Source organism: Anser cygnoides, chromosome 19 (genome assembly GCF_040182565.1).
Source record: "Anser cygnoides isolate HZ-2024a breed goose chromosome 19, Taihu_goose_T2T_genome, whole genome shotgun sequence".
In the NCBI taxonomy this organism is placed as follows: domain Eukaryota; kingdom Metazoa; phylum Chordata; class Aves; order Anseriformes; family Anatidae; genus Anser; species Anser cygnoides.
In genome coordinates this window covers 3,617,933-3,634,370 of record NC_089891.1, presented here as the reverse complement: position 1 = coordinate 3,634,370, position 16,438 = coordinate 3,617,933, and the positions used below count along the sequence as shown (strand labels likewise).

At 38.9% G+C, this 16,438-nt stretch overlaps 1 protein-coding gene across 4 annotated transcripts in view; it reads left to right on the top strand.

Annotated features, from left to right (window-relative positions):
* The window catches only part of TBCD (tubulin folding cofactor D), a 126,925-nt gene that overhangs the window by 104,117 nt on the left and 6,370 nt on the right, over positions 1-16,438 (top strand). For 2 of the 4 annotated variants that reach the window (XM_048075898.2, XM_066980140.1), the window contains 5 exons: positions 66-204; positions 7,250-7,371; positions 8,377-8,454; positions 14,654-14,743; positions 15,765-15,852. In XM_048075898.2, the coding sequence (XP_047931855.2) occupies positions 66-204; positions 7,250-7,371; positions 8,377-8,454; positions 14,654-14,743; positions 15,765-15,852 (517 nt within the window). Of the gene's footprint in view, positions 1-65; positions 205-7,249; positions 7,372-8,176; positions 8,271-8,376; positions 8,455-9,089; positions 14,745-15,764; positions 15,853-16,438 lie in introns of those variants that run through there. The other 2 variants (XR_010825866.1, XM_048075899.2) reach the window with 2 other exon arrangements.

Genomic DNA, 16,438 nt, shown 5'->3' with positions numbered 1-16,438 from the left:
TATGGAGATGAAAGACAATGCACACACATTTTTGTTGTTTTGTTTTTTTTTTTTTCTTTCCCCAGGTCAGAGACAGAAACTCTAAACTGGAATGCCTCATCAGAAGCTTTCCCTCGAATCACCCAGCTTTTGGGTTTGCCAACATATCAATACTATGTGCTTTTGGGTCTTTCAGTGTCTGTTGGTGGATTAACGGAGACAACGGTAAGAAAGTAGGGTGACTTTTCTGTCTGGTTGGAGAATGCATTACTATTAAAATCCCAGTGTTAAAAATCTTATTCTTCTTTTTTCTTTTAAAGGATACTTTATGTTAATTATTAGTTGTCAGTATGTGTTTACAGTATGGTTAGAAATTTCTTGATTTTTGTGTTGATACGTTTTCTTTAAAAGTGCCAGAGATACTGAAAGTTACATTACAAAAAACTATCATTCAAATGTCTGTCTGAACCCTCTGCTCTTTACAATCTCTATTTCATTCTTCTGCCCATGGACAGCACCTTATCACTGTTTCTGATAGTCTGTTAAGCTGCCAAAATCTTCAGGACTTCAATATTTAATGTATCTGTCTGTCTCTGTCTTCTATTACAGCTTGTGGTAGTTTCTGTATTCTTGGTTTCAAGATACTTGACTTCAAACATTTTTGCTACTTGGTGCAGCCAAAGATGTAACACACACAAAAGCAATATATTCGTGTAAGGACACAGTTCAGCAGGACACTGCAGAGAAATACCAAACAGCAACAGAACACTTAGGACTGTCAGTAAAATCTTTAAATTGCAGTGGCTCCGTAAGAGAAGATAGTGGTCTAAAACATGAGGCAGCACCCCAACAGCGTTTAAGAGTATTTCTAAATAACATTGCTGTCTGTAATTAAGAATGCTGGAAGAAGAGTGGTAGGTGTCAGTAAAGTTTTTGTTGAGAGGGAACAAAACAGCTCCTGCTGTTCAAAAAAGGAAGGAGGTAATTATTCAGTTTGTCTCCCATGGCTTGCACTTTTCAGTCTTACCACATGATATTTAAGAATACATCCAAATGATAGGTTTTGCCTGATGCCATAGGTTTTGCACTTGTAATCCAAAGATTTCCATAACCCTTTGGGTTTCATGTAGCTGAGGATTTGGTGTCTGCAAGTCTCATGTATTTAAACCAATTTTGAAAAATTTAATGTTTCTAAACTGGCAACTAATTACATAGCAACGGCTATTTTAAAAGTTTGAAAACATGTGTTTATTGGTTTGTGACAGTAATTAGTGGATAGACAATGTAACTCTTAACAGATTTTTTAATAGCACATGTGCACATGAAATTCGGCTTTTAGTCAAACAGTTAATTATAGGAGGCTCCACCAAAACCGAAGTTATTCTTATAAGCATAAAAGGGGAGGAAAGTTGTGGAGGAACAGACAGACATTCTGACTACTAAACAAGGTCAAATGAAAATTCTTATTCAACATTTTAATTTCTTTCTTTCTTTCTTCCTTTCTCTTTTTCTCTCCCTCTCTCCCTTTCTTTTCCTTTCTTTCTAGTTCTGGTTGTGCTTGGTTTTGCAAAGTGTAAACAGTTCAGTTACTTGTAGCTGCCTCGCCTCTTACCATCTGCCAGTATATTTAAGGAAAGCCTTCTGTAGCGTTTTCAAAATATGATTTTGAAATGTTAACTTTCTGTGACCCCACATTTTTCTTTAACACTAAAGGCTTGTTCCGGCTAAAATATTCTCAAGGGGTTTGACTTTGGAAAGAAAGTGACCTAAGTCTCCTTCAAGCCAGATAGAAGTGCAAGAGAGGCTCGAACTGTATAGTATTTACACTTGGGGTTAAACAGTATGTGGTGAATTACATTTAGTATTTAAAATGTGTTATATAATTTAGAATTGATGTCTTTTGTAATGACTTACGTTTGAAACTATTCCATCAAAGCCTGTAGTGATCTTTGCTGAATATCCAGGGACTCATTTAAAACGTAAATTGAACAGTTTTAAGAGTTGGCCCTATTAAATCCATATGAAAGAAGCAAACTTTTAAAATGTTGAGTAAAGGAAAAGGGTTATTCAAGTATGTGTTTTGCAGTAACGTGCGTGTTTTATGATAACTTTTCTTCCTTTTCTCACTGAAAAAATATGTACACAAATATACACACGGACGTAGAAGTTTAGGCTTTCTTGTATACTGCAAAACAATGTGAGTTCAAATGTTGGTTTATTTTTAAATCTTCTCAGGGTCTTAGTAGGAGAAAGGCTATATTGTAATTCAGTGGTCAGTGGCTTTTCTTCCATAGTTAAAATCGCTCAGCAGTATATTTAGCAAGTACAGTTCTTTATTTTGCTTTTTAGAGAGATTTGCTGAAAAGGGCTATAATGGAGTATCTCAAAAACATTGTGGTGGCAGAGTGGTTGCTGAAAGAATTCTAGTTTGAGCATTCAAAGTAATCTGAAAAAAGGGAAGATGTCATTCCCTTTGGGATTTGGCATTCAGCAGCATTGCCTTGGTTCAAAGGGCACTTTCTCTGTGTAAAAGAATCTTCTAATTATATATCTGGCCTGCAATGGTGCATATTTCTTATGGCTGCGTAAAAAGTCCTCCCAGTATACAAAGATCAGAACTGAACAATGCTGTTCTTTCTGTGCCTCACAAACCCTATAGTTTCAGGGGTCGGGATTTAATTTCATGACTGTTAACTACATTACGTATAAAATCTTGCTAAAGCACAGAATGTACTGTGATTCCCCCCCCCACCCACCCACCAAGGAGTGAAAATTACGGAAAAATTATATAACATTTTTTAAAATCCTAAAACCCTTAAAAAAATCTATTTTGAATTTTACACATTTTGTCCTTGTACTGGAATCCAGTACAAGGATTCCACCAGGAGACACCAAAAATCTGTAACAACTATAGTAGCCAGTTCCAAAAGTATCCAATGAATTAATGTGTGTGTTAAATCACCTGACAAAAATTAAAGCCCATCTGTCTCATACTGTTGTTAATATATTCTATGTGCCAAATAGATTATACATTTTATGTTTATTTTTTTGTTTGTTTGTTTTTCCTTAAAACTGACTTGTTTGCCTGTTATATTTATGATTTTTTTGTATGGCTTGGAGAAAATATTGGGCTTTGAACAGATGAGTGAGTTGTTACAAAGGAAAATGTTGGGACATTTGTAGATGATGTGAAAAATCAGAACAAACAGTCCTGAAATGTCTGGTTACTGTTACTAATTATATGCAAATCAGTGCATATTTGGTTTGAAGGAACAGGCTCCAAATACAGTTTTCTTGAATGACAGTTCTCCAGCAAAATACATTTGAGAATTATTTCTGGCGTTCTTTTATCAAGTGGGAAAACAAAAAGTGTGAATTATTATATTGCTGCTTTTCTTAAAATATCACTGACTTGAGCTTTAGAGTTACTGCTCTCCAAAGAGTTGATGAATTAAAAGGAATGCTGCAAGTAGAATGAGGGAGACGTGGTTTCACTTGTGCTAAAATTTGAATGATATGCAGGGTTTGTTTTTTTTCAAGTTACTGAGAAAATAGGCTACTGCCACTTCAGTGCTGTAAATTTGTCAAGACTAGAAATGATCCAAAACCAGTGTAATTTATTGAGTGTAACTTAGTTTCTTCCACACGTGTTACAGGAATGTTCTGACCCTGAGTAGGTCTTCCTCTGTTTCAATACTTCAGTGAAAACTGGAACATTTAGTAGTTATCTGTACATAAAAATGCTGATTTTGTTCAAGCTCTTCCAGTAGTTATTCACTTGACTTCCATCTGTGATGAGTTAGGTGCAGAGCACTAAATTCTTTTTGACCTGCAGTGTTTCTGTCAGCCCCCAGCTCCAGGCATGAAGGGGGGAGTAGATGAATTCCTCTGAGCTTTCCATGGCAGCGAGAGGGAACCCTGAGCATCTGCAGTCTTTTCTGAAAAATTCTTTGATTTCACTGAGATCACTTCAGAAAGTGATCGATGTAATGTTAAAATCTCGTTCCTGATGTAGGCCTTATAACGGGAAAAAACTGTCCACTTTCTCCCGTGCAGAGCATAGACCCCAGAGGGGTAGTGATAGTTCCCAGGTCAGTAGCAGACAGCTATTCCGCCACTAGCAGGGCTTCTGTTCCTCCTCTTCATGTTCTTGCTTTTGACTTCTTGAGAAATGCTTTTTTTCTTTCTCTGCATTCTGGAGTTGATGTGTATTTCTATTATGGTATCAGATACCTGTCAAGATACCAGGGCCTTTAGGAAGTCTGTGGTTAAAAGAAAGACTGATGACCATTAGGAGAGTATGTCAGTCTACAGAACATCTTCGGTGCAGTCTGTTCCTTACCCATCGTGTCCTGCTGGCTGTTTTATCAGCTCTGTCCAAGATAGGACTGCTACGTAAGAATCAGAGCCCATGTGTGGATGGGGCATATAGCTGAACGATAGCTGAGATTCAAATGCTCTGTTACATACCAGGTGTCTAAACTAATTTTCTTTTGGACAAATCCATCCTGGTTGTTGCCTTAAGACTCTTTTCAAAACTGTTGCACTTCAATTTTGCAACAAGTTGACCAGGAAATGATTTCATGAAAGTTTGTTTAGACACCTTATTTATACGCAGTGTGCCTATCGAGAGATGTATTTGCCTTCTCCCCTTGCTGCAGCTACACTTTTTAAGGGTCTCAATCATACTTTTCCCCTGGTTAAGGAGATAAAATCTACAGGACATCAATTTTATCGTCATATGAATGGTCTCTATGAACACCATTTGCCTTATCAGATATTTGCCTGTTACTGAAGTACCTACTATTGGCTTAAATGATGGCAGTCAAGCCTTGACAAATGCCGTTTTTACTATGTTTCATAAGAACAAGGTCATTCTCAGGCTTCCTCTTAAATTCTTATCCAAAGCTGTCTGAGTTCCAACCCATTAACCTCCTAATTTCCTTTCGCAGTCCTCGTGCGGCCACCCCAGGGTAAGGCTGATGTCACACATCTGATATAGTGTGAATTCTGAGTTCTTGTGTAGATGAGGAAAAATTTTGGAAATATTCTTCTCAGCAAGTACATATGAGCAGTTAACATTATGGCTCAGATACTGTCCTGAGGGGTTATCAGGGGAAAAAAAAAAAAAGAGTCTTCATCTGAGGAGGAAATACGAATTTAACTTGCTGATAAAATGTTAGCTGGTTATGTTGAAGTTTGTATGGTCTGCTCTGCCTATTTGAAAAATGTCCCGTTTTTAAGTGTGCAGAGCAACCAAGTGATGTCCATACCCATATTTTCATATAGTTTACTTTCTTGCTAATGAAGAAACACCACCTTCCTTACAGTTTTTCTGATCATCCTGCTACTATGTCTTGGTTTTGCACAGCCTATGTGTAGATCTGCTTGCCCTTTTCTTTTGTGCTGGTACACTCCTGGAATGTTACGGATATAAGGTTAAATTAGGTAAAATATTAAAACTTAGATTCCCGTTTATTCATCTGGAGGAAGACATTTGTGACACTTGTCTTTACCAATCCATTTTTTTTTATTTTCTTGATAAAAGTGCTGATCTTCTGAGGAAAGTGATTGCACCTTTGAATGAGCCATCAAAAAGGTTATATGTGAACTTCAGACAGAATATCTTTGCTGACAGTATAGGCTTGCTTATTGCTTATAGCCCCCTCTCATGCAACAGAAAACTGTTTAGTGCTTGCAACCAAAGCTGAAAGAATTTCATGCCTCAGAACTGATTTGCCCCACCTACCCTTCTGCCTTTGCTGTAAGCCAGTTTCTTATGGGGGAACCCGTCCTTCCCTGAGCGATTTGACCACAACCCAGGGGGACTGACAGTCCTGCACAACAGTCATGAAAATTTAGAAATCTGAGTATCTTTATCCTCAATGATACAGTTTCCTTTGAGATAGTTTCTGTGAGGATGTTTGATAAATAGGATAGGCAGAACAATTGCTGTATACCAAAGTGAAAGCCCAGAAGTCACTGATGAAGAGAGGTGGAAACCTTTTTGGGTGCCTCACTGGAAACCTTTTTGGGTGCCTCAAAACCCCCAGCAAACACACAAAAAACCTGAAACCTCTCATTTCAGCCATAAACCTCAAGGGAGGTCTGTATATTAACATATGACCCTGAAAACTAAAATCCCTAACTTGCTCTGGAGTGGAAAATCACAGTGTTAGTAGAGGCGTTCGTACAGCCTGTGGCAGCTCTCGAAAGTGTCCTGCTCGCTGCTGGGGCCATGGCCGAGCTGTGGGGCTAGCAGGCTGGGCCTGCTCCCTGACACCACAGGTATGGCTGAGCTGTTTGGTTGCTGGGGGATTTGAAGTACCCAAAAAGGTTTCCAGTGATAGGGGGGTACCACCTCTCTTCATCAGTGACTTCTGGGCCGGCAGGCTGGGCTCCCTGGCAGCACGGCCATGGCTGAGCTGTGGGGCCTACAGGCTGGGCCTGCTCCCCGGCAGCATGGTGACATGGCCGAGCTGGGGGGCCGACAGGCTGGGCCTGCTCCCCGGCCAGGAGGAAGAGAAGGAGCTGGCCTGGCCCTTGCGTGCACTGTGGTTGCTTGAAAGAAAGCTGGGACCATAACAGCAGAGCAGTCATTGAGTGAAGGCTGTAGCCTGTGATATTTAACAGCTGGTCTGACCTAAATGGACTGCTTCCAGCTGAACCTTAAACATAAGCACTGAAACCTCCTCCTGCTGTTTTTCTGAACTAGCTGATTAGCATAGTGAAGTTAAACCAAGAGTCATTATTTCTGAGGTGTTTTTAATTTTTAACTGGAGTTTACTGCTGGTTTGTGTGGCCTGGTGGAAAACACCATGTGCCCAAAAGCTTGCTGCATTACATCAGCTTGTTTAATAAATATTACCTCTTGAACTTCTTGTATGCTCTTTAAGAGCCATAACAATATTATTATTTAAAGTAAAGTAGGATAATCGTAGTGGTTTAGGGATGTTTTATTTTGAAAGACAGAAAATAATGAATCTTTAATGTGGTCTTTTTTGCTACAATGGCAGACCTTAAAAAGGATTTTAAAAGGATTTAAAAAACCCACCTTGAGCAAGGATTAATGAAAGAAAAATAGCCATCTTCCTGTCAAATGTTGATACTGAATTTATACACTCAGCTGCTGTTGGAAGAGTCTTCCAGCAGCGCAGGTGTACACCTCAGGTAGTAAGGGCTAAGTGTAATTCTGTGTAGTCTGTGTTTTTGTGTATTGCAGCGGGGTTTATTGCCTGAGCCTTCGTTTTTGAGGTTTCTTCTGTTGTAGCTCAGGTACTCTGCCCAGAGCCTTTTCGAGTACATGAAGAAAATCCAGAATGATTCCAGTGATATGGAGAGTTTTTGTGAAACATTACTCAAGGTCTTTGAGGACAACCTGCAGAATGACCGGTAAAGTTTGTTTGTTTTAATTGATTTATTTTTAATCTTTCTTTGAGGAAGACATTCTTGACACTTGTCTTACCAATCTTTTTTTTTTTTTCTTTTCTTGATAAAAATTGTATGCATAGATCATCTTTTTCACTGTGCCTAAATGAAACATGCTTGAACCATGTAAATTTGTTTGAATATAGTTATCTGGTACAGCATACCTTTGGTAAAGTTTGTAGCAAAAAACTGATGCTAGAATATTTTGTGTTTACTGTAGTTCAATATGGGGCACAATATGATAAGCATCAATTTTTTACATAATGCAGTATTGGGGATGGTATATTGCTACACACTTTTCAGCGTAAGTCCTGTCTGTATTTTACTTAAGTAATGATTTTTCATGAATACTTGAAGTACAATTCTCATGTGAAGGTTATTCCTTAAAGGTGACTTATTCTGCGTAATGAAATTTATTTCTCTAAGCCTTACCTACCAAACACGTATAAGAGAAAATCTTCCATAGAAGAAAAACCCACAGCTGTTAACAGAACTTTAGATTTTACTTTATTTTGTTTCTTTTCTCAGATGTTGGAATGGAAAACATGACTAGATTTTTTTTTTCACCTGACACATTGTGTGTTGGTTCACTTGGTAGTTACCTGCACTGAGAAGGTCTTGTAACTTCTGTTACATGTTGTAGACTATGTTGTTTAGATACTAGAAAAAACATACGTTCTACTACTTTTAATTTTGTTTTCAGGACCCTGCAAGTTTAAACCAAGCATGTTGTTAATTAGTGTTTTTTTTTTCCTTTTGGCTGCAACAGAACGGCCCCTTCTCAGCCAAGGAGGATGATTTAGCCAACGTACAGAAGTTACTGAGCAACCCTCTTCTGTGTAAATTAGAGTTCTAATTTAAATGTATGTAGGTAGATAGGAAGTTTCTTTCTTTGCTTCTAATTAAAAATAGTGTATATGTGTATGCCAGGAAGTTTATTTACATTGTTAAATTGTTTTCTTTCATCAGGGTGTCTGTACCTCTCCTGACAATGCTGGACCAAATGCTGGCAAACGGCTGTTTCGATATATTTACCATGCAAGGGAAGTAAGTTGCTGAAAGTCTTTTTTGTTTATTTTTCACTGTGCAACAGGCCTCTTAAATCTTATGCTGACTGCTGCTGAATGCTGCTGTAGATGTGAGTGCATGGAAGTCTAAATGTTTGTGTATATGGATAAAATAATTTTTCCGAAGTATGACAGTTGTGATAAAAGTTGGACCAGATAGCCTTGAAAGGGTCTTGTTAAAATCTGTGACTCTCAAATCAGTGTAGAAGTTAGTTATTGGTTCACTGTTTAATGACCAGTAAATTAATCAAATTCAATTTGTCTGTTTCACCTGGCAGACTTGGGCCAGTATCAGATCTATTTAGCTTCGTTCCTTTACCAGCTTCCTAAATATGTGCTTTTTGGAGTAACATTCTTCATTGTACTGTGAGTTTTTAGCAATGGCAATATTGTGTTGTGATGCTGCAAAATAGCATGCCTACAAGCTATTCCTTCCAAAATCCTACTGCTTTTGTTAATGTGAATATCTCCAAAGAAGTTAATTAAGATTCTAATAAGAATAATAAAAAAGGCATGTCCCAGCTTTTCCACACCAAGTCTTCTGGAAATCATTTAGATTAGGAATGGATAAATATGAATAAGGTACTCCAATGTGAAACTGTGTTTTTTTTGCAGATGTTTCAGAAGAGAATGATTTTAATTTCAGTAATATTAAAATGTATTCTACAAGCTCTCATAAGCAGCATCTTGGCACAACTACAGATATTTGCAGTACAATGTGTATCCTACCAGCATGTATACTCGATTTGGAATCTGTTGATTCGAGAATTAGTCACAGCAGATACATTTGAAAAGATTTTATCATTCCAAAGATTTTAGTTGAGTCTACTTTTGTTTTCAAGTGTGTATTTAGATAATGAATCCTCTTTTTAATAAAGCAGTCCATTTTTCAATAACAATTTAAAATTCATCAAAGAGAGAATGAGCGTTTCTTTTTGGTTTGGTAATCATGGCAGTGATCCGGAACACGTCAGCTCCAGTCTTCCCCACTGAGGAAGATGACAGGTTGTGGGTGTAAATCGCAGGTAACGTCTGTCTCCCAGATGGGTCACTAAACAGAAAGCGTGTGGTAGCATTACTGCATATCCATTTGCTGTGTAAGTGAGTCTCAAATTCAGTCCTGTGGTGCCATTGTAATGCTTTATTAAAAAGGTCTGAAATAAAATCCAGGGGGATTATGGGGGGCAGGGGGTGGTTTTGAAGTTGATCCAAATGAATTTGATTCCAGTTTGATGATGAAACCAAAAAAGAAAAGTAAAAAATTATTTATTACAGCCCAGTGGATCATTCTCATGGAAAGGGAATGAAATACTGTAATGGAGGGTATGAAGTGGAGGAACTAATTATCATACTAAAGCTCTGGAAGGCCGACTGTAGAAAATTTGGAGATAGTAAGACAGTAAGAAAGAGAATTTGGTTCTTGCATCTGGCAGTTTTTGGTAATATCTAGGTTACCTTGTGGTTGAGAGGGTGTAATCGTGCTCTGTGTGTACTCCACTGAGAGCCAAGCATGCCTGGGTTTTGCTGTGCTCTAAGAGCCTGCATGCAGATCAGCTCTGTGGTACGTTATTTAGCTGGGTGAGCCCAAAATTGTCTTCAATGCAACGTCTGCATTTTCTTACTTAGGCATATGGCATTTGGCTATAGTTAAGGGATGGATCCTGGCTCTGAGGCCTGCCTGCACTGTTGGCTGACACCTAATTCTCTTTGCATAGAAGAATATGGACAAGCGTTGACTCTTGGGTCTGGTTTCTTGAGTGGGACCAGTTACCCCCTTTTCCTAAGAACCATGTCATAAAAATGTAGAAGTAGAATGCAAAATGAGCCTGAAACTGTTCCGTGGCATGAAAGGCCATGTGTACGTGCAGTTTCAAATACTTTCATATAAAGTGTGCCTGTAGGAAGAGGGATTGAGTGCGTGGCTGTTTCTCAAAGAGTCTGTCTGCTGGTGAGCAAATTTCACCCTGCTTCAGTTCTGCAGTACGCTTCTTGCCTGTCATGCAGCAAATGAAAAACTTCTCTGAGAAGCTGGGAATGAAACATTAGCAGTCCTTGGGGTGTTTGGCTCCCATTTTTTTCCTCCCCCTCATGTTTTCCCACACTGCACTGAGTATACGTTTAGCAAGGGAACTTAGGTTGTAGGATGTCCGGCACCAGCACTATGCCTGTACCCAGCTGCTTCATAGTTAGCTGTCACTTCATAAAAAGAAGTATTTGCAAATGCATTTTGAAGTTAAAAATAGATATTGTGCAGTATACTGGGCCTTTTTTTTTAATATAATAAAACATTAGCAATCCAGAACAAGTAATACCCTACACGGCTTAATTGCAACAGGATTAATGGCTGTTGGCTGAATTAGTTTGACGTTAATTAGGAGCTCAGTGCTCCTGTTAGAGCAAAGTGCCACATGGTGTCACTCCCGCCTCACAGAGGTGCAACTTGCGGTGCAGTTTCCTGCCCCTTCAAGCTGTAGCTGATGGAAGTTTCGAATGTACAGCGTTACGTTTCTGACGTAGTTCTGTAGGTGAATTTTGGTGTTTGTGAAGCTCACAGTGTTGAGGCTCTTGCAGCAGTCTGTGTACAGCGGGGCAGGCGGAGCACTCGGTGTTGCTCTTCTGTTTCGAGTTCTTGTGTTTAAAGTGATCTGCAGTTGTCATGCTGGGCTCATTGCTCTGTCAGGGCCCTGCTGAACCTGCCAGCAGGGAAGCAAAGTGTGGAGTAAATACCTATCACCCAGGTAATCAAAAGGCTATCAGAAGCAGCCTTTGTTGTGCTTGGCTTAGTTTCAGGCTGTACTAGGAAAAGTTCTGCCTGCCATTTTTCAGGCTGTTACTTCCCACTCATCCTTACCTGGCATAAACCTGCCCGTCCAGCCTCGGAGTTTCCCTCTCCCTGGAACTAGCAGCAGTGTTTTGTGTTGCTGCATGATGAGTGGCGTTAGGGAGCTGCTCCAGGTTAAAAATGCCCTTCCTCCAGTAAATTTCAGCTTGCAGTAGTTCCTCGATCTGTTCTGCTGCGTGCTCACAAATTGTGCCAAAATTAGGAAAGTGGTGAGGGGGAGGGAAACCATTTCTTTTGGCAGCAGTGCAGGTGTATATAGCCTTACGACGTTTGTGAAACTGCAGGCATTCACCTGCTACTCCTCCTTGCCCAGTGTGCCCTCCCCTCCCAGACAGAGCAGTAGTTTTCAGTTGAAAAACAATTTCTTCAGTAACTATGTTTCAGTTGAAATAAAATTGTCTTGTGATACTACATTTCAACATTCCCAGGTTTCTTCTCTGTGATTGCACAACCTGAAAACTCATGATTTCATCTCAGTGTGCACTGCGAATTTGGGAAGCCGTGCTCATAGTAGTGTGGGCAGCGTTAGCTGCTTGCAGCGACCGCTGCAGGCACAGGGCAGCATACGTGAACCACAGCTGTCATCAACAGAGCAGCGCGTACTGGGCTTCCGTAAACTCACCTGTGGCCACTCTGAAAATACAGTGGTAACTGTCAGCTCCCTGCTGGTGGTAGGACAAGGGATAGGGAGAGTAAATGGGGGCAAACTGAAGCCACTTGCAAAACTGGAACTGAAGTGTTATTTTCTGGTTATGGCTCCGGTAGCTGCAGGAGACATTCTGCTGGCCTCAGCAGCGAATGATCACCAGAGAAGTTCAGTCTGCCAAGAGCCTGGATATATTGCAGGTTCCTTAGAAAGTACTGTAAGATCAGTGTCATACTCATTACCCTGTAAATGTGAACAGAATAGCCTTTGAATGATAACTCAGGACCTGATGCTCTCCGGAATAAGTACAAGTGGCGTTTCTCACCCGTATGTAATCTGTGCATTCCGCAGCAGAGGTCATGCATTGTGGACGCAGTGTTTTTCTGGTGGTCTTACAAAGCATTGTAAGATGGGATGTCCCCACTGATCTCAGACTAATGATTTATATGTGTTATATGCTTCTGTGGATTTTTTTTTTTTAGTTACACTCCTATTGCCTAAACTGTAGCATAAAAGAGCATCGCAGTGGCTGTCCTCTGGTTTCACGGCCACCCAGGTGATGTCAGCTGAACTGTTCAAACTGAGTTCACCTCCAGGAGGAAAAAAAACCCATACGTTTTTGCAGTACCACGTGTGCCCAATTTACATAATGTAAAGACTTCAGACTGATCCCCTTTTCCCCAGATGCTGACTCTGTTTCTGCTGGCACTGTGCCCACACAGGAGAAGGAATTTTCTCAATTTCCTTTAAAGAGGCCAAGCTATTTGAGTCATTTGAGATCACACGTAGGTTAGGTTTAGTTATTACAAATGTGAAATTGGCAAATGACAGAAAGGAAAGTGCATCTGTTTTAAACACAAAATGCTGCACTTAAGGTTATGTGTACTAAATTTATTCCAGATGCTCTTTTCCAATTGGCCTCTTTGTTGCTATTCTCCTCAGCGATGTCTGTGTTGTTGAACCAATTTAAAATCTCACCTAATTCACTGTGTCGCTATTGTCCTGTGCTGAAAGGCAGGCACGTATTACAGGTATTGTAATTAGTTGTCTACAAAATGTCTTTGTGTAATCGTGGGGGAGTGGAAGGAAGGGAAATGTCACCAAGGTGAGAAAAAAACAGACCTTCCCTTCAGAAAAGGGACACTCTCCATCATCCACCTGGACAAACCACGTCCTCAGACACACGCAGGCTCATTCATGTATATGTCTTTCTCATAATGTGTCGCATATGCACGTGCTTTCTGCACTTCTCATACTCTAAAATCTGGAAACAGTGCTGACATGGCTGCAGGCAGTGGATGGCAAGGAATTTGCTCTTTCAGCATCTGATGGGAGTATTTTAAATCAGCCCTCCCCTCCTGAGACTCTGCTTCTGAAAGCCACAATCAGCTCTGATACCTCATCATCAACTTTGAAAGTGTGGCAACTTTACTTCTTTAGTGTGTTTTTTCAGTGATACTGAGACAGCAGTAGAGACAGCATTCTTTAGCTTAATGGATCGATGACTTGGTTAAAAAACAGAACAACAAACCAGTATTTGCCAGGATATGCCAGTATTTTGGTAAGATTTTTTTTTAGTGTAGTAAAAACAAAACAAAACCCTCTTGTCTGGAAAACTATGTATAATAAGGTGCATTAACTTGACAAAACATTTTGTTGCTCCTGTAACCATCTTAATTTCTTGTCTTAAATGCTCTGTTTTTCAACAGATTACGTGACAGTTTTTTTTCAAGAATTTATATCCACGGTTTTGAATCACAGTAGCAGAAAATAAATGTTAGGGTATTTGCTTTCTCTTTTTCATACACAATACAGTGAAATATCCAAAATACGCAGTCTAGAAGTAATTTTGCTCACTAGACAAATATGAAATAGTTTCTTCTGCATCTATGGCACTTCAGCTTTGAGTGGAATGAGCAAAAGATTAAATAATTTGTTCTGAAATAAACGTAATATTCCCTCTTTACTAGATCCTTGAAATATCATAACCATACTTGTGTTTGTATGAGTGTCTGGGAAAAAGCTGTGAGAATCACATTTCCCAGACTGTAGAAAAAGAATTTGCTCAATATATTTAAAGATGGCTTCATGACTTGTGCACTTAACAGAACTGTAAGCGCTGGGTTTAATTATGTTGTCTGGCATCGCTAAAGAATCCAGGTTGTGAGATGGTAGAGTATGTAAGAACAGTGTTTATCCCCTTTTGTGCAAGGTTTGGTTGAAGGACTTAGGGAACCACCAAGGCACTACAATGTTCCATAGACTAAATAATTTTTATTTGGTTATAGAATGTTCTAATTCCTGGCATTTCGGATTGCACCATGCTTTGTTGTAAATGCAAGCTGTGGCTAGCTGATTACCATGCAGATACTGACTCACTTTGGATAAAGGTAGTTCACTCCTCAGCACACAGGTAGTAGGAGTATAAACAATGAATACTAATTTCTTCACTTCCATAAAAAAATGAAATAATGCTCACGAGTGTGGTGGATGGTAGCCAAAGTAGCCTGTGTTTTTACCAAAAGCCCACCTAAAGCAGTGTGCTGCTCTGGAAAAAGTATACCCAAGCAGCTCTGGGTAGTGTCTTTCCTCTCTTTTGAATGTTAACTTGGCATTTTTATTATCATCATATGTGTTTAAAATTCTGCTTAAATCTATTTCTTACCCTTTTTTTTTCCTTCTCATTTCCAGCCATCCATTTCCAGTGAAGCTATTTACCCTTTGTAAAGAAGAGATCAAAAGATCCAAAGACATCCGGAAACTTCGCTCCAGCATAGGAGTGTGAGTTGATGAAATAAACAAAGAAAGTAATCTTTTGTCTGCTTGTAAGGAGTGAAGAAAATTTAACTACAGAACATACTAAGTCTATTTGATGTGAAACATAAATGAAAAATGCACGCAGATACATGAAATAGAAGGTTGTGTGAGTTTTATGTGTATCTTTTGGGTGGTTGAGGTGAAAACATGTGAATAATCTGAAAAAAATTAACTAATTTTGAACTGTTGTTGACATCCTTAAAGATGCATTCAGTCGTTTGCTTTTTGCTTGCAGAGCTTGACTCACACATAGTGCCAGTAAAAAATATATGTAATTGAGTAAATCTTACCAGTTACACTAGAAATAGTTTAAAACACCAGCAAAAATATTATCTATTTTAGGAAAGAAAAAAAAAAACTAACTCATTTTGGATAGCAGAGAGACCAAACCAAAAATATTTCAGTCAGGAAAAACAATACTGGGTGAGGAGAAGAAAAAAAGACAAAGTATTGCAAAGCTGAATGAATGTTCATTGGCGGAAAGTTGGCAGAATTATTGAGGTATAACTGTTTCAAGTAATGATTTTACTAATTTTAATTTTTTTGGGGGGGCACTATTTTAAGAGTGCAGGAAAGCCTAAAATGAAAAGTAACACATGCCTTCTATTTTTATTTCACTCTTACCTGCATCATACAAGATCCTACCTTCAGCTTTTATTTTCTATGGGAGAGCTTGATCCAGGATGTTTTTTTTAGTGCACAGACTTTGGTGCTGCCGTTAATAGCTTTAAAACCATATTTGTATTTGGCATAAATGTGTGGCATCTCGGTAACCCTTAAGAATTTCAGTACACTTACCCTCAGTGTTTGCTTTCCCACAACACTTAGAATATCAGCTGAGATTTCTCAGGAGCAGCAAAGCTTCCTCCTCTCCCCTGCATCATTTTTTCTAATACACATCTTCATTCTGATCCACAAAATGTACTTTTGCAGTGATAATATCAAGAGATACCACTCAAGACCTATATTTTTGTATGTTTTCTAGGTTTTGTGGCCTGATTCAATTTGAAGGAGACATGAGAGAGAAAGTTCTGTTTCAATTGTTTCTCCTCCTTTGCCATCCGTTTCCCGTAGTAAGTATTTAAGATATTGTATATTATTGACTATCCTATTTAAAATAATGTAAAAAGTTAAAAAACAAGAACAACAAAAAAACTTAAGAATGCTGCTTTAATGCACCTGAAAGAGATATTAATGTATATAATAGGTTTTATTTCTCAAGGGTTTGCTCTCTGCAATGCTGCCACCTTAAACAGGCTACTGGATGCTGGCAGAATGCCTAGCTGGCTATTCTGCATACTGTTTTTTCACCTTCCATCCCTACTTTTATATTAGAAGCAATTTAGATACCTAACTTGTTTATTTCTTTTATGCAATGCCCAGCACTGTGAAGTTGTGTTCACCATTAGGTCCTGAGAGCTCTGATCAAATAAATTACTGCTGGTTTTGCAACATTTCCGACAGTAGCAACACAGTAGTGGTTCTGGTTCAAGAACTAGTTTTGCCCTTTTTGTCAGGCAAGTTTATCAGAAATTTACCTTTTTCATGTAAGTAACACAAAAATGAGTTACTACTTCTGAGTATGTGTAAAAAAAGATCATATATGGGATAGCAATCTTAGGCCTTGGAAATATTTTATTTTTGACTTGGTGAAGTTTT